Here is a 24,589-nt window from a genome sequence, read left to right as displayed (position 1 = left end):
ACAAAGGCATTGCGCCTCAACGAGGGGGAGTCCAAAAACTTGATCAAATGTATTAAAAATAACGTTTATGTTGTGAATGCCCACTGACAACTACTTAATTATGACACAATCCTAAACAACATAAACATGTTGTGTACGTTTAATCGGGAGAAAATTAATTATTAGTATGAGTCATGTAAATAACGCCCCCCAAACAAAAAGTGGACTATTCCAAATAGGTGGCAAGTAGAAGTACTGTCTGACGGTAAAGTGAACAGAAGATAAGCTGAAAGAATGGCAATGGCAGTCTCAGCGAGTTCTTAAGAGCATAATAACGTTCATAACCCAGTATATCACAGCCAAACGTTTTGTGTCAAGTCGTGAATGCATATATATATCAAGTGTGAACTGGGGAAATGCAACAAATTCCTTCAAAGGTGTTTTCCCCCCAAAATAACGTTACAGTACGTCTACTCAGACAGTTATCAGTATCATACTAAATAATGTGATGGCGTTGTATTAATGAATTTAATTATAATATTGTGGCTTTCTGTTCTTTAAGCCTTGCAAGCGGCATTTCGGTAGATATTATCTGTTTTCTGTAATAAAATGACAATGTTTGATGTCGTAATGATGACCTTGCGCGCGACTCGCACAGCTCGCGGGTTCGCGCTTGCCGCCTTCAGGAGGGCGCCTGATGCAAAGTATTCCTCACTAATACTGTTTTGTTAAATAAAACGTATGTATATGTAATCTTTTAGACTTTTAATAGTCTCACTACTATTTTGGGCCAAACAGGGACATTCCACCTCTTACCTTACGCGCTCAGCTAATTATTTTACCTCAGAGAGACAATAGCCTGTGGCTAAAAGCTAAACTCGAGGGTTCACCGCATAATAAACAACTTGTCTTATTTCGATATGTTGTAATGGCTAATAAAAGCTTAATATTTCAATGTTTTATATCACAGTTGTTCTTTTAGGATGTCAGTGACAACCACAAGATGTTAGACTCAGAAGAAGGCGTTTCGTCAGTGGATAATCTGTTTTATGACGGACCAGTAATTCATAAAGTGTGAGTAGGCCTTTACACATAATGCCTGTTCAGAGACACGCCAGATATGTAAGAATGAATAAATCGAGAAACTGGTTATGTGTATATGACTGTTTAGGAAGCCATTATGTCAGGGACAGGGCTCCTGGATATTTGATGCTCCACCCTCTTTATCACAAATACCTGCAACACAAGACATCCAGGGAGAGGCAGCACACCTATTCTCACTTAGTGAGTCTTGGATTAAGCTAAAATAAGATTATAGTTTTGGGTATTTGCAACATACCGTGTCCATTTTTTTTTTTTTTTTTTTTTTTTTTTTGATCAGCATCCAAATAGGTTGAAAGGTTTTGTTTTTCCTAAGGATGTGGATGTGTGCATCCATCTATCTATCTATCTATCTATCTATCTATCTATCTATCTATCTATCTATCTATTATTCTAAAATCATGAGATTATATGTATTACAGTTGAGCTCAGAAGTTAATAATGGTTAATAATTTTACCAAAATGAGAGGGGTCATACAAAATGGATGTTATTCTTAATTTAGTACTGACCTGAATAAGGTCTTTCACATTAAAGGTGTTTACATATAGTCCACAAGTGAAGATAATAGTTGAATTTATATAAATGATCCTGTTCAAAAGTTCACATACGCTTACTTTTTAATACTGTGTTGTTACCTGAATGATCCACAGCTGTGTTTTTTGTTTAGTGATAGTTGTTTATGAGTCCCTTGTTTGTCATGAACAGTTAAACTGCTGTTCTTCAAAAAAAATCCTTCAGGTCCCAAAAATTCAAGTAAAAATTCAGTATTTTTGTGTATTTGAACCCTTCCAGTAATAACTATAAGTTTGAGATCCATCTTTTCACACTGAGGACAACCGAGGGACTCATATGCAACTATTACAGAAGGTTCAAATGCTCACTGATGTTTAAGAAGGAAACCCAATGTATTAAGAGATGGGGGGTGAAAACTTTTGAACAGTGAAGAAGCAGTTTTCTTATTTTGCCTAAATATCATCTTTTTTTTCATGTAGTGCTGCCCTTCAGAAGCTACAGATGATACTTACATGTTTCCCAAAAGGCAAAATAAGTTACATTTACCCTGATTTTCCAGTTCAAAAAGTTTTCACCCCCGCTCTTAATACATTAGGTTTCCTTCTGGAGAATCAGTGAGCATTTGAACCTATTATTTACTCTTGTGGACTATATTTAAATGTCTTTTATGTGAAATATCTTATTCAGGTCAGTACTAAATAAAAAACAACATGCATTTTGTGTAATCCTTTCTATTTTGGTAAAATAATTAACATTTCGCAGATTCTGCAAGCTGTATGTAAACTTATGACCCTAACTGTATATGATATGTATCTTAAATATAATCACTTCCATCTACATAGATATACAGATAAATAGATAGATAAATACAAATTTCTTTTTTAAAAAAATGACATGTCGTGTGTGTATGAATTTACAGGAAGGATGTGACTTATTTCATGTAACTAATGTAACTTTATTTCATTCCTCATTTATGAAGGTTACTCTCAGAAATCAAAGAAATTTCTGCCTCCAGCTCAAAAACCTATTCACAATCCCATTGCAAGTGTCCAAGGGCAGACTGTAAAATCGCATGAGCTGGAGGAATCTGTTTTGTGGACCCATGAGCCCTCTAGAGAACGAGATCAGTCTGTCGACAGGACCCGTTTTATGGGAACAAGGCCTTTACCTACTGCTAGCGCTCCTCCCTTCAAGACTCGGTAAAACTTTGCTACATCTTGATTGAGTTAACAAAATTTGCTGATGTAACAAGCAGTCCTTTGTGTTTGAAATGGATATTGGCAGTAGAACAATAAGTGAGTAAACAGACTGCATTGTATTGTAAACATAGGTTGTTCAGAGCTCCCACAAGAAGGATCTCCGGGAATGATGAAGACGTTATCGCAAATCAGATGATGTCAACAACAAATGACACTGGTTTCCCTGGTCAGGTTACTATGACAACCACCGGTTCGCAGACTACACATGCTGTTGCTACTTGTAGTCCCTTTATTGACTTGGGCCAAACAGCACAAACAAGTGACGTACCTTCAAAAACAAGCCATAGTCATCATTTTGGTCCCAAACCTGCACAATTTGAAGGTAATATAATACTGAAGCACTAAGTCCAAGTTGCCACAAGTTTAGTGCCAGATTTGCTAAACAGGTCAAATTAGCGTTAGAGCGCAATTCCATAAGACTGCCGATGGGAGGGGAAAATTCTTTGTGTGATTTACTGACAATGCGCACTTTAGTAAATTATGACAGAACTATTTTAACTGCAAAAGCTGTTAGTAAATCTGGCCCTTAATCATCTATTCTACCTGTTAAGAAGATAAATCTATGTACTGTTTAATGCTAGGTACACACTGCATGATTTTAGCCCCGTTTTTTACTTAAATGGCCAAAATCGAAGGCAAATTGGTGCTTGTTTACGTGACTATCGCATAGTGTGTATTGTGTAAGTGTGTGTTATCAAAAAATCACTCTTAGAGAAGCACAGATTCGTCGCTGATGCCCACTAGATACTAAAAACTGAAAAGTTTTTCTTTGTGTTCTTGGTAAAGTTTCAGGTACAGATGTCAGTGTCATCAAGCCATCAATGATCCCTGTTCACATGATCTGCAAAAATGATAAAAAACACTGTATTATGCATGCCAGGCCAGTAGTTGGCTACGTTAGTTTGCTTGTGCACATATGAATTTCTATAGACTGAACACATAATATGTGAAATAAGATTTTGCTTACAGAATAAGATTCTGCTTACCAAGCCTGCATTTATTTGATCCAAAGTAACATTCTGGAATGCTTTTAATATTTAAAATAACTGTTTTCTATTTTAATATATTCTAAAATGTAATTTTTTTCTGTGATTTCAAAGCTGAATTTTTAGCATATTTACTCCAGTCACATGATCCTTCAGAAATCATTATAATATTCTGATTTGCTGCTCAAATGTATTATTATTATTATTATTATTATGTTGAAAACAGCTGAGTAGATTTTTTTCAGGTTTCCTTGAAAGTTCAGAAGAACAGTATTTATCTGAAATAGAAATCTTTTGTAACATTATAAATGTCTTTATCTTCACTTTTGATCAATTTAAAGCATCCTTGCTAAAAGTATTAATTTCTATAATTTCCTTCCCCAAAAACTTATACTGAATGCAAGCTTTTGAATGGTATAGTGTATAATGTTACAAATGCATTTTATTTCAGATAAATGCTGATCTTTGGATCTTTCTATTCATCAAAGAATCCTGAAAAAAATACTCAGTTGTTTTAAAAATTGATGATAATAATAATAATAAATGTTTCCTGAATAGTAAATAAGAATATTAGAATGGTTTCTGAGGGATCATGTGACATTGAAGACTGGAGTAATGATGCTAAAAATGTAGCTTTGATCGCAGGAATAAACTACATTTTAAAATATATTCAAGAAGAAAATGCTTATTTTAAATAGTGAAAATATTTCAAAATGTTACTGTTTTTGCTTTACTTTGGATCAAATAATTGCAGGCTTGGTGAGCAGAAGAGACGTCTTTTTTTAAAAAACTCACTGTTCAAAAACTTTTGACTGGTAGTGTACACTTGCATATAACATGACTGTTTTCTCAAGTTTGCGTTTTCATGTTTTATAAGGAGATGATAAACAACAATGTATTTGTCCGTTCTTGCACAAAAGCATACAGAAGTATGTCAAAATACCTTGACAAGTCTCGACGAGTATCCTCAAAAACAGTTGTTTATGTCTTTAACAGCTGAGAAAGAAATCAGAGCTGTATCATTATATTTGATCCATGCAGTATCTCTTAAAGTGACCGCAATTTTAATGATTCGATGACTTTGAAAATCATGCTGTGTGGTCCTGACATATAGAGTAAAATATGACTTTTTTTAAAAGTCTTTTTTAACTTTTTGGGGCATATGCAAACAAAAAAATTGTTTGTGTTGAACTGAATATTTGGCATGCTTTAATATTGATGCTGTTTTTCAAGGGTTGTCTGGAAAAGGAACACTTCGTCCAGTCTCTGAAATTCGTATCCTTTTTTTATTTAGCCTAGCTGCTAAGAAATACATTTTAATGTAATTAAAGACCTCATGAAATCTAAATCTAAAAGTTTATTGCTTTGTTGTGTTTATTAGTGTTGATCTAACTTACAGTATATGCAAATATATTCTAAAGACTGACAAAATTCAAACTTCCGGTTTGGGTGGAAATATATCAAGATATGAAGGAAAACTCTGAATTCATGAGTTGTTTTCAGTATATATTTTTTACCTTTTGGCTGTGAATGATGCTGTTATTGTGACATTTATTGTTTTCCTTGATATACGTGTAAGCTGCTAAATTTAGAAGTGTGTTTAAGGATTTCCCTTGCTTTAACTATGTGCAGTCCCGAGCACTGGATGATGTAAGTCTCTAGCATTTATATCTGTTTAATGTAAAGTTCATAAACACAGCATGCAGCAGATTACTACTCTATTTCAGGTTCTGTACACCAATAAAAACTTTGTTGCCTGTGCTCCCACGGGTTCTGGGAAGACTGTGCTCTTTGAGCTGGCCATTGTTCGACTACTGATTGAGGCTTCGGATGCGTGGCACAATGTCAGAGCTGTGTACAGTGAGTTGCAGTTATGCAATTCCTTATTTGAGCGTATAACTAAGCTTTTTTTGTTTGAGACTTTTCATTTAGCAAATTAAAACAAATACTGTTTGACGTTTTTTGTTTGTACTTCAGTGGCACCAATTAAGGCTCTTTGCAGTCAGCGTTTTGAAAACTGGAAACAGAAATTTGGACCCCTTGGATTAAACTGCAAGGAGTTAACTGGAGACACAGAGATTGATGACATTTTTGAAATCCAGGATGCTCATCTAATTTTTACAACTCCTGTAAGTTGCCACGATAAAGAAGAGTGTAAAAATAAAAAATCAAGTCTAAAAAGTTGTTTTTCCCCTTTAAAGGAAAAATGGGACAGCATGACAAGAAGGTGGAGGGATAACTGTTTATTGCCATCTGTTAGTCTCTTCCTCATTGATGAGGTCTGATTTATTTACTCCCATGTGATCTATTTGAAAATAGATGTCAGAGTTTTGTAAATGAATGACATTTTTGTGTACATACCCTCTCTAGATACATGTTGTCAAAGACAAAACCCGTGGAGCGACTCTTGAAGTTGTGGTCAGCAGAATGAAAACCATGCACTCATATCACCTGGCTGTAAATCCAGAATCAAAAGCATCCATGAGATTTGTGGCAGTCTCAGCTACCATCCCAAACATCCAGGATGTAAGTTGTTTCAGGAAGTACCAAAGTGATTTTAGATGAATCTCTGTTCAGGTTAATTTAGATTATTCCTGTGCTGTGTTTTGAAGGTATCTGAATGGCTTTCGGATGAGTCAGGGCCTGCCACTTGTCTGGAAATGGATGAGAGTCACAGGCCTGTGAAACTGAGGAAAGTGGTGCTTGGCTTCCCCTGTGGAAGTAATCAGAATGAATTTAGGTTTGATCTTTCTCTCAACTACAAAATGGCCAACGTTATTCAGACCTACTCTGATCAAAAACCAACCCTTGTGGTAAGTGAATCTTTGTGAATGCAAATGTGTTAGGTTGTGTATTTTAAAAATTAAAAATTTGTTAAAATAAATTTGTTTGATTTTAAAAGTTTTGCTCCACAAGAAAAGGAGTTCAACAGTCTGCTTCTGTGCTTGCCAAGGATGCCAGATTTATTATGAGCATTGACCACAAACAAAGGTACCATAGTCACATTAGAATATAAATAAACATTTTCAGTTTCGTCTGGAGATTAAAGTTACTTATATATAAGTATTTGCATATTGGTGCAAGTTGTGGTTGAACTAACAAAGATGTTTTGCAAGATTTGATCTGTATTTTTAAAGGTCTAGTTCATTTAAAAATGAAAATTCTGTCATTAATTACTCACCCTCAAGTCGTTCCAAACCTGTTAGACCTTCGTTCATCTTCAGAACACAAATTAAGATAATTTTGATGAAATCTAAGAGCTTTCTGACCCTGTTTAGACAGCAATGCAACTACAGCATTCAAGGCCCAGAAATGTAGTAAGGACATCGTTAAAATAGTCAATTAGTGGTTTAACAACTTCATTCAACAATTTCTTCTCTTCCATGTCAGTCTTCGCTGATGTAGAACCCGGATGCACTGCACTTTGTTTACAGTTAGGAAGACCGACACGCAAGAGAAGAAATTGTTGAAAAAATCATTACTTTTGTTTTCTTGGTGCACAAATACTATTCTCATAGCTTTATAAAATTACAGTTGAACCACTGATGTCACATGGACTATTTTATTGATGTCCTTACTGTGTTTCTGGGCCTTGAATGTGCCAGTTGCTTTGCTGTCTATGCAGGGTCAGAAAACTTTCTTTCATCAAAGAAATCTTAATTTGTGTTCAGAAGATGAACAAAGATATTAGAGGTTTGGAACGACATGACGGTGGGTAAAAATGACAGAATGTTCATTTTTGGATGAACTATCTTTTTAAGATTACTCTTAATGTGGACATTTCTTAGTATAACTCAAAAATCTCTTTCATAGACTGATGAAATATGCAAACTCTCTGCTTGATGCAAAACTCAGAGGTGTGTATGTTAATGAGATGTTTTTATGTAGTTTGACATTCATTAATATATTTGTCATTGTTTTTTGAAGGTGTACTAAACATTTTTTAAATACCTCTTCCAGATCTGTTTATTTGTGGCATTGGATACCATCATGCTGGCATGGATGTGTCAGACAGGAAAATAATTGAAGAAGCATTTACTGTGGGTGACTTGCCAGTGTTATGTAAGTTCTGCAAACATGTTTTAAGTTTTCACTCATTTAGTTTTGATTATTCAGTACATAACTATAAGACAAAAGCACATGAAAACATAGGAAAACTCTTCCTCTTATTCAGTTACAACCAGCACCCTAGCCATGGGTGTGAATCTGCCAGCCCACCTTGTGGTAATCAAATCCACATCACACTATGTTGGTGGTGCATGTGAAGAGTACAGTGAAGCTGACCTTTTACAGATGATTGGGAGAGCTGGCAGACCTCAGGTACTGCAAACACAATTCAGAGCATGGCTTTAGCAGTTCTGTCCTGGCCCAAAAGTCTTTAGAAGACTAAAGATGAAAAAATCTAAGTAAGAAAAGCATTTATTATTGATAAAATAAGTGGCAGTGGTTTGTGACTACAGAACACACTGGCCTTGGTTTTTGTTTAGTTTGATACAACAGCAACTGCAGTGATCATGACCCGAGCTCAGACAAAGGACAAATACACACACTTCTTGAGTGGCATAGACAGCATAGAGAGCAGGTATATACCATCTAAAACACATTTTGTTTAGTCTAAGAAGAATTTTTATTTTCTCTGAACATATGATATAGGTTAGTCAATTTATGTTATTGGTGTATGTGATAATGAATACAACAAAATCACTATTTTCAGCTTGCATACAAACTTGGTGGAGCACTTGAATGCAGAAATCGTTCTCCAAACCATATCTGATGTGAACATGGCTCTAGACTGGATCCGTTCCACCTTCCTGTACATCCGTGTTTTGAAAAACCCCAAACACTACGGTAAATCCTAAACCTTAAATCCCAAACATTAAACGTGCTGCTAGCTATTCTTTATTAGTCTCTTATATTTTGTCTCAGGTTTTTCTCCTCAGCTTGACAAATGTGGAATTGAGACTAAATTACAAGGTATGTGTCATTTGATAATAATTCATTTGAAAAACTGACTAGACTGAACAGTTTGTTGTGTAAATATGATTTATGCTGTGTGTTTTAGAGCTGTGCTTGAAGAACCTCAACTCTTTGGCCTCTTTCAACCTGATTACCATGGATGAAGACATTAACATCAAGCCCACAGGTTACTGAAAATGCTCTTTTAGCGTAAAATATATGAAGTTTAATAAAGCTCTCTTTTTCTCTTTTTATTAGTATTTTAGTGACTTTTCCTAATTTGTCTTTGGTTGCAATGTCCATATAAATGAAATGGTCACACGCAGAGACTGGAAAACTCATGGCCAGGTACTGTGTTGCTTTTGACACTGTGAAGCAGTTCAGCAGGGTGACTGGAACAGAGACGTTACTTGAGCTGGTAAGAAAGCATTGCTGTTCTTGCAGCATTTGATCCACTGCTTCAGAACTTTTTATAATGATATAAACTTTTTTTGCTTACTTTCTAGATTGAAATGATATCGAAAGGGAAAGAATTTAGTGATGTGCAGTTGAGAGTGAATGAGAAGAAAACCTTGAACATGTTGAACAAGGATAAGAACAGAACCACAATCAGGTCAATTTCAGTTTTTCTTACATTTAAATTCAGTGTTACGTGCTGTTTCTTTGTAATTGTTTGTGAAATCTATTAGCAACTTTTGAGTAAAAATTGTTTTTTCAGTGTAGCTAATGTATTGAATAGGTAGAATAAAGCATGTAAGCTGTAATATCTTCTTGTTAGGTTTCCTATGGACGGAAAGATCAAAAGTAATGACATGAAAGTGAATTGGTAAGGTCTTGCCATTACTTGTTTGGATGTACAGTTTTACTCCTTGATTTCATGGCTTGGACGTTTGTTCATTTATGCATGCGATTATCTTCTCATCCTAGTCTGATTCAAGCTCAGCTCGGCTGCATCCCCATTCAGGAGTTCGGACTCATACAGGACATCGGAAAAATATTCAGAAATGGAAACAGAGTCAGCAGATGTAGGTTTACTTGCATGTCTCTCTTTAAGCTTTTGTTCTCTCTGTCTGATGGCATGGCAATGAAATTGCAAAACATGCCACTTTTTATTTAGCATAGATTAAACAAAATGTTGCTTTTGATCTCTGCCAGATCTGACTGAGTTTCTCAGTCATCACTCCAAATCGAATTTCTCAGCTCAACTCAACTCTTTAATTCTTGCCAAATGTTTTCGAGCCAAACTGTGGGAGAACTCGCCTTACGTCTCCAGACAGCTTGAAAGGATAGGTCAGAGAGCACCACTAAAAATAAAAAAAAGCTTCATTTAAAAATGTAGTGTATTTGTTGTGCTAAATGTGTGTTCTTTTTATATGTTGGGTCTTATTTTCTAGGATTAACACTGGCCAATGCTATGGTGAATGCTGGGCTTACAACATTCAGCAAAATTGAGCAGACCAGTCCTAGAGAACTAGAGATGGTAAGCCAAAATACAGTTCCATGTAAAAGTTTGGAAAACCCTTGCAGAATCTGTGAAAATGTGAATAATTTTAACAAAATAAAAGAGATCATACAAAATGCATGTTATTTTTTTATTTAGTACTGTCCTGAGTAAGATATTTTACATAAAGGATGTTTACATATAGTCCACAAGACCAAAAAAAAGATGAAATTATTCAAATAATCCCCTGCAAAAGTTTGGGAACCCTTGGTTCTTAATACTGAGTGTGGTTACCTGGATGACCTATGATCTTTTTTTGTTTGTTTTGTGATAGTCCCTTGTTTGTTCTGAACAGTTAAACTGAACACTGTTCTTCAGAAAAATCCTCCAGGTCCTGCATATTCTTCATTTTTCCAGCATCGTTTGCATATTTGATCCTTTTCCAGCAGTGACTGTATGATTTTGAGATCCATCTTTTCACACTGAGGACAATTGAAGGTCTCAAACGCAACTATTAAAAAAGGTTGAAACATTCAGTGATGCTCCAGAAGGAAACACGATGCATTAAGAGCCGGCGGGTAAAAACTTTTTAAATTTGAAGATCAAGGTAAATTGTACTTAATTTGTCTTCCGGGAAAAATGGAAGTATCTTCTGTTGCTTCCGAAGTACAGTACTACATGGGACAAAAAAAATATTTCAACAAAAACAGAACAGTTTGGACATTTTCATCCTGTTCAAAAGTTTTCACCCCTGGCTCTTAACACATTGTGTTTCCTTCTGGAGCATCAGTGAATGTTTGGACCTTTTTTAATAGTTTATTAGTTTGAGTTTGTTTGGAGTCCCTCAGTGTGAAAAGATGAATCTCAAAATCATACAGTCACTGCTGCAAAGGGTTCAAATATCCAAAAGATGCTGGAAAACTGAAGAATCTGCAGGACCTGGAGGATATTTCTGAAGAATAGTGCAAAGTTTTACTGTTCAGAACAAACAAACGGCCTCATGAACAACTATCACTAAACAAAACAAAACAAAAAAAAAACAGTCGTAGATCATCCAGGTAACCACAAACAGGTTCCCAAAATTTTGAAGGGGGTTATTCTAATACTTTCAGCTTTTTTTTGGTCTTGTGGACTATATGTAAACATGCTTTATGTAAAATATAGGACAGTACTAAATAATCTTCAAGAATTTTGAAGAGATTTAGAAACACACTCATTCATGATGAAGTCTTTCTGTTGTTACAGTAGTATTATCGAATATGACTCTTTTTTTGCCAGATTGTGAACCGACACCCTCCATTTGGGAACCAGATTAAGGAATCTGTCAGCAAACTTCCAAAATATGAAGTTAGTTTGGAACAGGTAAGATTTTAAATATTTATATATATTTATTTTATTTATTTATTTATTTTTTTACATTGGACAACCTTCTGTTGTCCAGATAAATTAATTTTAAATTGCCTATGGCTAATTCTTTTATAATGATTAGAATTTATGTATCTTTCATGATACAACTACATGAAATATATGGGTTTGTTTTTAATTTTCTGCGAGAGTGCAAACCGTCTACAAGTTAACAGTGAAAGCAAACAAACTGAAAAAAACACTAGTATTTTCACCAGCTAAAAATGGTTTTAAGTCAATTATCTTTTGCTGTAGTGTGTCAGTAGGAAATATCAGTTAACATTTCCAAACAGTCATTTTGCTATTAATTGTAATAATCCAGTGAGATTTTTGTTTGCACAAGGAGTCTGACAACAGTCAGTGCTCCACACAGAGATCTGACCTCATCATCATCCAGTCTGTCTGGAATGACATGAAAAACAGAACAAACTGAGACTGACTAAATCCAGAAGAACTGTGACAACGTCTCAAAGACGTTACCTACCTGCAAAGCTACCTGAAAAACTATGCGCAAGTGCACCTAGGGCAAAAGCTGCTTCAAGCACAAAGGATGGTCACGCCAAATGTTGATTTAATTTAGTTAAAAGAAGTTAATTGATTAAGAAAATGTATTTATGACATTATTTTGACAGCATCCTCATTTTACAGCATTTTTACATGAGTGCTTAAAACTTTTACCAGGACTGTAGCTTTGCAGGCAGGATTCTTGAAGCGTCTTGGAGATGTTGCCACAGTTCTTCTGGATTTAGTCTGTCTCAGTTTTTTGGTTTCTTCATGTCATTCCAGACTGGATGATGATGAGGTCAGATCTCTGTGTGGAGCACTGACTGTTGTCAGACTCCTTGTGCAAACAAAAATCTCACTGAATTATTACAATTAATGGCAAAATGTATGTTTGGAAATGTAAACTGATGTTTCCTACTGACACACTACAGCTAGATAGAAATAACTGACTTAAAACCACTTTCAGCTGCTGAAAATACTAGTGCTCTAATAATTTTGGTCACCACTGTACATCACATATGCATTTTAATCTCAAAATATTGCAGTTTTACTTTTACTATTTCATATATAAATGTATTTCATCTAATATTTTCCTAGATTCCACGATACAGTCTGTCCACAGCTGAGATTTCTGTCACAGTGAACTTGATGAATTTCAAAGAGATGGCATCAAAACAGACAGCACCAGACCACCATTATGTCACTCTCATTATTGGAGACTGTGACAATAATGTAGTTTTCCAGCAGAAAATCCAGTAAGATCTATGTGATTTAAGAATTAAAGGCAAGTTTATTTTTCTTTTAAATCTAAATAAATGGAAAATATACAACATTTGTTTTTCAAGGAACACGTTGCTCTTGAAGTCTGGGAGCTGGTCAAAGAAAATCGAGGTGACAAGAACACCAAAGGGAGAGGAGCTCAGCATTCATTTGATCAGCTCTGAATATGGTCAGTGGACAAAGTAGCACTTATGCAAAGTAGCAAAATGGCTTTTTGGATGTTTAGATAGTCATTCAATAAATTGTTAAATATTTGGTTGGCATAACATCTACATTTAGAGTGCTCTGGTAATATCTAGTAATATTTTAGATTATAAATAGTGTTTGTTGATTGTGTAGTGGGACTGGACGTACAGCAGGAGTACAGAGTCTGCTACTCTGCAAAGGAAAGGTTTGGAGCTGAGTCCTGCATTAGAGAGAAGCCTACATGGAGAGTGCAGAGGATTCATGACACAAAGAAGACAGAAGACACAACACTGACAGCTCCAACTTCTTCAAACATAGGTCAGACTCCTTGACAACATGATCACAATATGATCAAACCTCAGATAGAAGTACAATACATTTGACCTAGACTTAATACATGCATCATGGGTGATTAAATTATAAGTGGGCGGATGAAATACTGTAACGATTACGCATTTGTTGTATCAGTCTCAAAGACGTCTTTTGTGAGCACTTGTGATCAAATTTCAAGGTTCTCCCCTGAGATGAATGTTAATACCAGTTAATACCAGTAAATGCTCTGATAAATCTGCTGAAACTGAATAAAAATATAAAATGCTTTTGGCTTAAACATTACAGCTTAATTTTTGGATACTTTCGAAGATTGTATTTAAACTAAAGGGGTCCTATTATGCTTTTTCAATTTTTGAACTTTAGGCAGTGTGTGGTGTGTATCTTTGGGCATAAAAAAGATCTACAAAGTTACAAATCTCAAAGTCCACTCCAAAGGGAGATATTTCGTTGAGAGTGGGGTTGGGTTAATAAAGGCCTCCTGTAGTGAATCGATGCGTTTTTGTAAGAAAAATACCCATATTTAAAACTTAAGAATCACTTTAATCTAGCTTGCGCTAACAGTTGTACACGGAACTTGCTTCTTTGTCAAGGGGCATGACAGAACTGAAACACTGTCTCGCCAATTGCAACGCAGTGGGACAGCTAACCAGTCACAACACATTTAGTTTTTTTCGGAAGGCGGAACCCGGAACTAATCGACTCATTTGTGCCAGGCTGGGAGAAATGTATTGTAATAATGTAAATTATGTTAAAAATAATGCATTTTCAATCCACCAAGCATAAAAGCATGTTCTAGTACACCCCCAAAACAAAACCAAGCCTCTGTTAAAGAGCATAATAGGACCCCTTTAATATAGTCATTTTCTTCTTGGATCCAGTTGCTCCAAGTACTGTTAAGAGACAGTGCCATCATGTTTGCAAAAACAAGGAGCTCTGTGGACATGACTGCTGTGAGTACACTACTCTGGACGATCCTAGATCTGTGCTGTCTTTGCATGTGCTGCTTGATTCATCTGGTTTGCATCTTTTAGGCAAAGTTGGAGTAATGAAAACATCTGTTAGTTTCACCTCATACCTCAATAACCTAAAAATAAGGAATGAGAGACTCTGTGAGACTCCTGTGAAACGTTTGAAGGTCAGAACCTTCTGCCGACTGTCAAGGGTTATATGTACATAAATATCAGAAAATGTGATCTGTTCTGTATTGTGTCGTAGTATCAATCATGTTTTCTTGACTTTCTCTTTAGATGAGGATGAATTATGAGACAGCAGCTGAAAGCATGCAGCAGTTCACATACAAACCCAAAGACACACTTCCTGCTGCCAAGAAGTATTTGGACTTTATGCTGACAACAGAATTTCACTTATTAATGTTGATTAAGCTGATTTTGTTGAGATTGTATTATTTTGACATTCATAATGTTGACATTCACTCTTAAGGTTTGAGGAAAGTCGCGGTCACATTCAAAGTACATATGAAATCAAGGAAACTCCACATGAGAATTCATCATTTGAGTCATACCATGGTGGTATGTTTACTCTCAATCAAATACATTCAATACATTCCCTCATTTTGAGGTTCCTATACATTTTTGTTTTACACATTGTCATTTTACTCATTTTAGGACATCAGGTTTAATGAAACATTGAGAAATGTTTTCTTTTTCCTTTTGTCTAGCTAAAATAAGTTTACAAATATACACTGCTGTTCAAAAGTAAGGGATCAGTAAGATTTTTTATGTTTTTTAAAGGAATCTCTTCTGCTTATCAAGGCTGCATTTATTTGATAAAAAAAAAAAAAAAAAAAAAAAAAAACATAATATTGTGAGATATTATTACAATTTAAAATAAAGGTTTTCTGTTTTAAATTGCTTAAAAAAAATTACTTTCTGTCGGCACCGATAGTCTTGTGGACAGCGTGCCGACATACAGCGCCATTGCGTTATGGGCGCCCCGAGTTCGAATCCTGGACAAGGACCTTTTCCGATCCCACACCCTTCTCTCTCTCCCACTTTTGCTTCCTGTCAGCTACGATCTGTCCTATCGTAATAAAGGCAGAAAGGCCAAAAATAAATCTTTAAATTTTTTTTTTTTAAATTATAATTTCTTTCTGTGGTGCATATCAACTTTCATATGGTATATTTTTAGCATCATTACTCCAGTCTTAAGTGTCACATGATCTTTCAGAAATCACTCTAATATGCTGATTTATTATCAGTGTTGGAAACATTTGTGCTGTTTAATATTTTTTGGAACCTGTGATATTTTTTTTCAGATTTTTTTGCTGAATAAAAAGTTCAAAAGTACAGCATTTATTTAAAATAGGCATCTTTTTTCATGTGACACTGAATACAAAATTCAACTTTGCATGACAGGAATGAATTATATTTTGAAGTATATTAAAATAGAAAAACATTTTTTCATTTCACAATATTACTGTTTTTTCTGCATTTTTCATCAAATAAATGCAGCCTTGATGAACATAAGAAATGTCTTTAGAAAACATTTGAAATCTTACTGGTCCCAAACTTTGAATGGCAGTGTATGGATTTAGTTTTGATTAAATATAATAATCCTGGTTTTAATTAATGTATTAGAACTATGTATTATTAATAAGAACTCTCAAAACTATTAATTGCTAAACTATCTACAGATTACAATGATGAGCCAGGAGACTTTTATTCTGAAATTGGAGACCCCGAATTAGAAGATCCTCAACCTCTTGCTTTACCTCAAAGTATGCATTTGTTGTTTGCCACATACTGTTCATAGTAACATTCAATTAAACAGTTTCCGCACAGGTCATAGAACTGGAATAATATGTTATACATCATCTTTTCAGGGGTTTTGTTTCACAGTCAGCTCGAGCCACATAACAATGGACAGATGCACAGAATCAGTGCTAATAAAGCCAGTGTTTATACTACCCATGCAAACCCAGAGCACAGTGCTGACTCTGATCACCTCTTGCCTGGTTTTCTCGATGTGACCTTTGACCTGGGAGTAAATGATTGGGATGATTTTGATGATGGTAACCTGGTTGATGCTAGTGACGTGTGCTATGAATCCCAAGTATGCAACCCAGTAACAGACCATGATCAACCTTCAAATGCTGGTTTGTTAGGCTCATTCTATAGTCTTATTTTTGCAATTTATCTTTGGAGGTTTGATCTTGGTAAAATTGTTGAATTTTAAATCCTGAAGGTTTTTGTGTGTGTGTGTGTTAGGTTTGGCTTCAGCCTCACAATATACAGCAGAAAACAGACAAGGAACTGTAAGTCCTGTCTTGCTACAAAGGTAACCCCATTTTCATTTAAATGTGCTTTAGTTCAACTTGCATAGATGTTGTGGTGATTTTTTCAAATCACTCACAAAGTGACTGACTTAAAGCATATTTAATAGGAATTCAAGAGCAATTTGCTAGGGTTGCATCTATATAATATATAATATCTGCTTGACTACCCTTTGCTTTCGGCCTAATGCATCTGAAAATATGATTTCTTTTAGGATCCAACCAATGGCTGTTATCTCTCCAACTGTAAGCATACATAATTACTCTTTTAACATTTCCCTTAAATTGTTCAAGAAGAATATAGTACCAAGTATTTTGTATATAGTATTTAAAAAAAGACCACAGCAATTGTGTTTCAGTCACCAGCAGATTTATTAATCATTTCACAGGCAGTGTGCTCAGAAATTAGTATGGAGTCCCTTTCAAACCAGGGTCAAGCCAAAACGCCTTCATTCCAAAGAAGATTTGAATTTTTCACAAAGACAGATGCACCTCTGAAGGAAAGCACATCTGTTAGCAGGTATTTAAAATAATAATTAACTTTAATTATCATTTTACAGATTTACTGTGTTAACTTTGCTTAATAATTACAGGGATCACACAAATGACATCTGCAATGAGACCAGCATATTTCTGGGTATGTTCGATGGACTTTTTTAGAGATGTTGTAAAGGATTCCTGAGACATTTAGCACTACGTTGTGAGAAATCCAAATTCCTGTGCTGTTTTTTTGAATTTGTTTATTTATTTTTTTTTGGTTTAACATTGAATGTGAGTGACAAAAAGACAAATTGTTATATGCTTGCAAAGAACTTTCTATTGATTTTAAAAAGGCTGATATTTAATATCATCAATCTTATTCTGAAATTCTTGATTTACTAAAAATGTTATACAATCTATAAATATCACATGAAATGAAAATAGATTGTTAAGACTGCCAAAATTGTTCTTTTAGCAGTTAGGTTTAGGTTGGTACTGTTTAATTAGCTTTATATAAAAATACAAGTCTGTGATATGTCCCTATTTAATCAGCTATAATATATTTTAAAATGTTTATTTCTGTTTTAAAAATATATATCAACCTTATCATAAAAAGTCAGAAGTTAGTTTGTCAAGATTCTTTTTCCCCCTCTCCTCTCTACATTCTATAAACTGAAGAATTTGTTTGTGCTAGACCTAGCAAATCAGATGCTACGTGTCAAGTACAGTTGTAGCGAAGGTTTATTATTACTTCCAAACAGCAAATTATTAACAGTGATTAGCTATTGAATTTTAAGAACCTGTGGCACTCCCTGTGTCACATACCTATATCACCTTAATCAAGACTTTTTAAAAAAAAAAGCATTCAAAATCTGTTAACACATTGCAATTACTGAAACATCTTTGCACATAAGAAGACTGCTTCAGTGCAAGGCATACCATAGGTCTGATATAACTAATAGGAAAAATTCTTTTTTTTTCTTCCACTAAATTTGTTGTTGTTGATCTCCTCTGATTCTCTGGAGGCGATTTTCCTCCTCTGCTCCCCTGCATTGGGCTGTGGCGTTGTAAATATATGCCTCTCTTGTGTCGCCAATGCTAAAATAGAACATGCTAGTTAGCTTACAACCCATCAACTTAATGTCACAGAATATAGATAAATAGATGTTGGAATGAAACTTACAGTTGCATTGTTTTGAATGAAATGCACTTCAAAATTCCTGCCAAAATTAACAAAACTCCTGCTACCCAGGCAATATAGAGGGCTGCGCCAAATGTGTACCTGACCAAAGATAGAGATAACATGAAGTTATGCATTTAGCACTAAACAGGCTCCTGTGAATCAAATGCAAGTGAACAATTTATGTTTTTCATCTTACCTGGTAGCACGTGACTCTGTTCCATCAAAGCCCATGCCTGTACCCATTTCTGTGCCCATGCCAGTGCCCATATCAGTGCCCATATCAGTGCCCATACCAGTGCCCATACCATTGCCAGTGCCTGAGCCCATGCCCATGCCCATTCCTTGGCCTTGGCCTTGGCCATAGACTTGGCCTTGGCCTTGGCCTTGGCCTTGGCCATAGACTTGGCCTTGGCCTTGGCCTTGGCCATAGACTTGGCCATGGACTTGGCCATGGACTTGGAAATGGCCTGGGCCTGTGCCCTTGCCTGTGTCTTGGCTTGTGATCTGGCCCATGCCCATGCCATTCTGACATAATATTGCTCCCGTCTCTTCTGATTTGTGAGTGGATCTGGCTGGGGATCGGACCATGAAACTAGGCACTAATTGATCAGCATACACTGATGATCCAGAAATATCAAAAACGCCTGAAAAGAACAAAGATGATGGGAATTATGTTTGTAAACATAGCAGAAACAGTTTGAATAATCAATGGGATTTAGTTTACATACAGAGTAATAATAAACATTTGTTTACCAGCAATTATAAACAGAATCCCTGCGGCTAGCACCAGCTTGGACCTGGCCGTCGTATTCATACTTCTAACATTGATGCAGTTTAGGCAGAAGCATCCGATGACCACTGCAATCACACCTAATATAATTGCTAATACCATCAGAGCTCTAACAGCCTGAAGGATTCCTGAAAAAAGGAGAAAAGAAAAAAATGCTGAATATTAGAGGATCATTAATGCCTTTGACTCAGTGCTTTTTGTTTGATTTTGTCCTGAACTTATTGTTAAAGTTCACCCAAAAATGAAAATTGTGTCATTTACTCATTCTCATGTCATTATGAACCTGAGTGACTGTCTTTCTTTTGTGCAGCACAAAAGAAGATTGTTTGAACTTTTGGTTGCTATTGACTTTGATTACATAATGGTTGCCACACAATGATGTTGAGTAAATGATGACACAATTTTCATTTTTGGGTGAACTATCCCTTTATCCAGGTGAAAAAGTGCACTTTCATAATGTACTGAAAGTGCTCTATTTTCATGCACTAATTTGGTACTTAATGTACTAAAAATGATTCTTAAGTATTTCTTAAAACAGACTTAAGATCATCTAAGTGTACTCAACTATGAATGTGAACTAAAATGTGCTGTTACTATCTCTGTATTAAAAAAATGTATTTAGAAACCATTTGTGTGTACTACGAAAGATGGGTTTAAGAGTACTACAAGTGGTAACTTAATACATTTCTTAAATACAGAGATAGTGTGTTAAAAGCTCATTTTAGTTCATATTCATGGTGTCCCAAAATAGCACAGTTGAGTACACTTTGATCTGGAGTACCCAAACTCGGTCCTTGAGGGCCGGTATCCTGCAAAGTTTAGATCCAACTTGCCTCAACACACCTGCCGGAAAGTTTCTAGGCTGCCTAGTAAGACCTTGATTGGCTGGTTCAGGTGTGTCTAATTGGGGTTGGAGCTAAATTCTGCAGGACACTGGCCCTCCAGGACTGAGTTTGGGCATCCCTGACTTAGATGATCTTAAGTTACTTTTTTGTATATTAAGTAGAAGATTAGTGCGAGAAAATAGAGCACTTCAAGTGCATTATGGAAGTGCACTTTTTTTCACCTACGGACTCGAACATCATCTCTACAGAGACTAAGAAAAGACAAAATGTTAAAAATCGTTTCAAGCTGCCTATTGGTAGACTAGCAGTTCCCAGACAGTGCACAGCCACACAACAATTAATATTTAGTGGACAAATTATCAACACTTCTGACGCAAGTCTATTCAGAAATCGACTTGGATGTAATTTTTGCGTTTGTGCCCAGAAAATCTCATTTTGTCAACCTACTTGTGAAGCTCAGATGGCTGTTGAAAGATTGGCACTCGGCGAGTCCAGACTCGGCTACCTCGCAGTCCTTCCACAGGCCCCTGTAATGGCTGTTGGAAGCTGGATCGTTCTCTGAGTGATCGGTGCACCACACATCCATAATAGTGGCAGCAAGAACTCCAACTGTACCGACGGCACCTGTTACAAAACCCGCGGTCTGCAGCGCTTGGGAAGTCATCCTGCTTCTGTCTTCGTTTCTTGTCTAGGACCTGGAGAAGTTGTTGGTGCAAGTGTTGAGGCTAACTGAAGCTGAAGAGGGTGAGACTGCTTTTTAAAGTGTGAGGGCTCCCATGCACACTCATGAAGTGATGCTTGTGATAAGCATTGAGTTGGCATAGTTCCACCTACTTTCAACAAAAATCTAAAAAGGAGTAATAAAAGGAGTCATCCTAAGCGCCATCTGTCTGAGCAGTAACGCAAATTATCCCTGAGGTCACCTGATGTGTAATATCTAAGAACAGTTCAGACAGGCCTTACAATGCACACCTAATTATTAGGTCATCATCGTTCAAGATGAAGTGTTGTCTTTGCCTTTTCTTCACCTGTGATTGTTCCTCTGCATAATACTTGAGCATTACTGATGCATGAAGAATCAGCAGATGATGAAAAGAGCCTGATAACAATGAGTAATTAATAACATTGGTGAGGCTGGCCAAGAAAACGTGAGACAATGTGGAATGAACAAGGATTGAAAAATGTTTTACAGCATTTAATTGGATGTGGTGTGGTTGGGAGCACACGATAAGATGTACAGTGCTGTACATCATCCAATAAATTAGGAAAAAAAACAATGAACGCCTTCATGATTGTGCATGGTATCATGCACTTGTTTATTATAGTTAATCATTTGGATATATTCCAGACTTAGTGTTTTCTGTCAAAAACGTGTGTTGGGTGTGTGTTTGTGTGTGTGTGTGTTAAAAATTTAAAATTAAAATTCTCTTTAATTGCACTGAAAAGGTTATTAGTCAGTAATGAATGCCTTATTTTCAAAATGTCCCGTTTCATTTTCATAGGAGTCTGATAAAAATGCTCATTTAAGAGAAAAATCTTAGATCTTAGATGTCTTCATATGTGACCCTGGACCACAAAACCAGTCATAAGGGTCAATTTTTTTAAATTAAGATTTATACATCAACTGAAAGCTGAATAAACAGGCTTTCCATTGATGTATAACTTGTTATGAAAGGGCAATATTTGGCCGAGATACAACTATTGGAAATCTGGAATCTGAGGGTGCAAAAATCGCATTTGATGTTGTCCAAATGAAGATCTTTGCAATGCATATTACTAATCAAAAATTAAGTTTTGATATATTTACAGTAGGAAATTTACAAAATATTTTCATGGAACATGATCCTCACTTAGTATCCTAATGATTTTTGGCATAAAAGAAAAATCAATAATTTTGAATCATACAATGTATTTTTGACTGTTGCTACAAATATACTCGTGCTACTTAAGACTGGTTTTGTGGTCCAGGGTCTCATATGTATATACACCGATCAGGCATAACATTATGACCACTGACAGGTGAAGTGAATAACACTGATTATCTCTGTCACGGCACCTGTTAGTAGGTGGGATATATTAGGCAGCAAGTTGGTGTGTTAGAAGCAGGAAAAATGTGCAAGTGTAAGGATTTGTGCGAGTTTGAAGATGTGTACATTTTTCTTATTTTGCCTAAATATCATACTTTTCATTTAGTACTGCCCTTCAGAAGCTACAGAAGATACATAGATATTTCCAAGAAAACGAAATAAGTTAAATTTACCCTGACCTTCAAATTCAGAAAGTTTTCCACAGTGACTCACAATTTCTTGGCTGGCCTCACAAATGATATTATTTACTTACTGTTATCAGGATCTTTTTCAAATCTTTTTCATATATATATATATAAAGTTAGATGAATTATATAGAAGTGGCTTAAATTTGTCAGATGTACTACCTACAATGATTTCTATCTGTCCCACATCTTGTCCTTTTATTAATTCACATATTACAATGACATAAATTATCAGTATAGAGATTTGTGGAGAATTGTGGAAAAACCCATAGCCCATAGTGATCTAATTAGGCTAAATATGCAACCCTGATACTCTATATTTGTAATTAGAACATCAATATAAATGTGTTACATTGTATGGAACAGAGAAATGGCAGAGATGAAATAACGTAAAAAAAGATTTCAGGATACGAAAAGCACACACGCAATGCAAACAAACGGCACTTGTTAAATCCAGGGAATGCAAAAATCTGTCTTTATTATGAAAAACAGAACAAACATTTACCGGACAATTGACAATTTGTATAATACAGTTGAAACGCCAGTAATACAATGCATTTTGCCTTAAGGATTGCAGTCACAGCTTCTGAATGCTGTCACATGATGTTTCATACAACAGCCTCTGGATGAATCATAAAATTAATATCAATACCTAGCAATAATTAAAGGTCAAATACTTAGCACATAAGTGGACAATTTACTTTGAATAAACAAAGGGTTTATTTGAAATGCGCATGCTGTAGTTAATGCTAAAAAAATACAGATACTGGACACTTTTTTACAAATCAGTAGGTCAGTAGTAACATATATTTAAAATAAGTGTTTTTGTTGTTTTCGGCAATTTCGCATGTAAAAAAAATGTCTTTGAACGAGTTATATAGGCTTCAAATTTTCAAGTAAAGATAAAATGTCAATATACAGACTATTCAAATCATCACTCAGTGTTTGGCATTTGATTGTGTTAAAATTCATCTTTGGCTCTGAGCAGCAAGTAATTATATTATTTATAATTATTACAATAATAGCAAATGGCTTTATGTGAAAACAAACGTGAAATCCCATATATACAAACAAATAAATAAAAATATTATTATAATAAATAATAGATAAACGTATCTGAATCAGCATTTATTAAGGTTGCACCTAAACATAAGGTGAGAAAAGACAAATCGGTTTCTCCCTTCAGAAAAGCTTTCAGCAATACTAATGTCATTTTAATGGCTGAGTCACAGCGCTGTGGAGCTGATCGCATTCTTACTCATACCTGGAAACACTAAATAGGCAACTGGAGGTGTGAGACTGGGAGAGGACCAGGGAGAACAGTTACAGGGCAGCAGGTATCCGGGGTTTGCAGGTGACAGCTGAGTGTGCGCGTACTGACCGGAGCATCCCAGACTCCCGAAGGACCGGTGTCCGCTCTGATAGCCAAAAGCTGGAGAGAAAGCCAACGAGCCCGGGGTCAACGCAAGTTTTTCATGTTGAAAAGCAGCGGTAGCTGTAGTAACAGCTGAGCGGCTCGGCTCCACGAAAGAACGTTGAAGGGGTCGCGGTTTGTCCAAATCTGAGATAGCTTCATACGGAAAAGACAACAGCGCGTCCTTCCTTACCAGTCCTTTAGGTTTGCGTCTCGGTCGGTATTTGTAATCTGGATGCTCTCTCATGTGTTGGGCGCGTAGTCTTTTGGCTTCGTCTATGTAAGGTCTCTTTTCAGACTCGGAGAGCAGCTTCCACTCGGCACCGAGTCTCTTGCTGATCTCTGAGTTGTGCATCTTTGGGTTCTCCAGTGCCATCTGTCTTCTCTGACCTCGCGACCAGACCATGAACGCGTTCATTGGTCTCTTGATGTGCTCCAGGGGCTGCTTCACCATGTTCATCGAGTTCATTTGTTGCTTTGCGTCACGGAATAGCCTACAAAAAAGTTGTTATAACACCTGAAAGTCTATTAAAATCATCTGTGGAAAGAGAGGGCTCCTCATCTGATGAGGTGAGGTGTGCAGCGCAGTTTTAAAAGCACGGATTATTTTTTTTTTGCTACTGAAACAGAAGTGTGTGAGAACGACTGCTTGGTTTGTGAGATGTTTGTTTCAAATCTCTGAGAGTTTCAAAGAAAGCTTTGCGCGCTCTGACACATCATCACCTTTCCCGTCCAATCAGCTCTTTAACGACATAATGCAGTTACAATGACACCAGAAAGAGTGATTTTCTGCAAAAAGGGGGCTCAGTGAAATTAAAATGACTTTAAAGCTGCCTATTAGAGTTTAGGTAAGCCGCTCTCTCAAAATAC

The 24,589-nt window shown here is 35.9% G+C and overlaps 3 protein-coding genes across 3 annotated transcripts; 1 reads left to right on the top strand and 2 right to left on the bottom strand.

Annotated features, from left to right (window-relative positions):
- The first annotated feature begins 305 nt into the window (after window positions 1-305).
- hfm1 (helicase for meiosis 1) lies at window positions 306-17,750 on the top strand. The gene is made up of 40 exons (XM_051136675.1): window positions 306-443; window positions 962-1,053; window positions 1,151-1,263; window positions 2,574-2,793; window positions 2,925-3,175; window positions 5,073-5,114; window positions 5,419-5,489; window positions 5,567-5,699; window positions 5,817-5,968; window positions 6,041-6,118; window positions 6,210-6,365; window positions 6,452-6,652; window positions 6,742-6,830; window positions 7,653-7,696; window positions 7,800-7,901; window positions 8,014-8,159; window positions 8,327-8,421; window positions 8,554-8,687; window positions 8,766-8,813; window positions 8,902-8,982; window positions 9,122-9,213; window positions 9,302-9,408; window positions 9,574-9,621; window positions 9,723-9,820; window positions 9,951-10,085; window positions 10,190-10,275; window positions 11,515-11,598; window positions 12,742-12,899; window positions 12,990-13,093; window positions 13,264-13,428; window positions 14,322-14,393; window positions 14,475-14,578; window positions 14,691-14,773; window positions 14,884-14,972; window positions 16,097-16,180; window positions 16,286-16,558; window positions 16,671-16,740; window positions 16,951-16,981; window positions 17,125-17,255; window positions 17,329-17,750. Exons 1-40 carry the CDS (start codon window positions 396-398, stop codon window positions 17,393-17,395), a joined length of 4,377 nt encoding a protein of 1,458 aa, XP_050992632.1. The 5' UTR covers window positions 306-395; the 3' UTR covers window positions 17,396-17,750.
- Window positions 17,751-18,201: 451 nt separating this feature from the next.
- cldn18 (claudin 18) lies at window positions 18,202-20,797 on the bottom strand. Its single transcript, XM_051130057.1, has 5 exons — window positions 20,481-20,797; window positions 19,152-19,316; window positions 18,707-19,042; window positions 18,399-18,504; window positions 18,202-18,313 (listed from the first exon to the last, which is right to left on the bottom strand). Exons 1-5 carry the CDS (start codon window positions 20,695-20,697, stop codon window positions 18,202-18,204), a joined length of 936 nt encoding a protein of 311 aa, XP_050986014.1. The 5' UTR covers window positions 20,698-20,797.
- Window positions 20,798-22,850: 2,053 nt separating this feature from the next.
- LOC127183112 (transcription factor Sox-14) lies at window positions 22,851-24,188 on the bottom strand. The gene has a single exon (XM_051138936.1). It carries the CDS (start codon window positions 24,186-24,188, stop codon window positions 23,532-23,534), a length of 657 nt encoding a protein of 218 aa, XP_050994893.1. The 3' UTR covers window positions 22,851-23,531.
- Window positions 24,189-24,589: the final 401 nt, after the last annotated feature.

The sequence above is a fragment of the Labeo rohita genome, chromosome 2 (assembly GCF_022985175.1).
Source record: "Labeo rohita strain BAU-BD-2019 chromosome 2, IGBB_LRoh.1.0, whole genome shotgun sequence".
In the NCBI taxonomy this organism is placed as follows: Eukaryota; Metazoa; Chordata; class Actinopteri; order Cypriniformes; family Cyprinidae; genus Labeo; species Labeo rohita.
Note: the sequence above shows the minus strand (reverse complement) of the source record. Positions and strands in the feature narration are given on the sequence as shown.

What these genes read in the sequence shown, in the direction of transcription:
- hfm1 (XM_051136675.1), top strand. Translation starts at nt 396, where the DNA reads ATGCAACAAATTCCTTCAAAGGTGTTTTCCCCCCAAAATAACGTTACA. An exon ending in GCTCCTCCCTTCAAGACTCG is followed by an intron (nt 2,794 to 2,924) that starts GTAAAACTTTGC and finishes TTGTAAACATAG; the next exon opens with GTTGTTCAGAGCTCCCACAA. An exon ending in ATGAAGTTAGTTTGGAACAG is followed by an intron (nt 11,599 to 12,741) that starts GTAAGATTTTAA and finishes ATATTTTCCTAG; the next exon opens with ATTCCACGATACAGTCTGTC.
- cldn18 (XM_051130057.1), bottom strand. Translation starts at nt 20,697, where the DNA reads ATGACTTCCCAAGCGCTGCAGACCGCGGGTTTTGTAACAGGTGCCGTC. An exon ending in GATTCTGTTTATAATTGCTG is followed by an intron (nt 19,043 to 19,151) that starts GTAAACAAATGT and finishes TGTTCTTTTCAG; the next exon opens with GCGTTTTTGATATTTCTGGA. An exon ending in CATGGGCTCAGGCACTGGCA is followed by an intron (nt 18,505 to 18,706) that starts ATGGTATGGGCA and finishes TATCTCTATCTT; the next exon opens with TGGTCAGGTACACATTTGGC.
- LOC127183112 (XM_051138936.1), bottom strand. Translation starts at nt 24,188, where the DNA reads ATGAACTCGATGAACATGGTGAAGCAGCCCCTGGAGCACATCAAGAGA.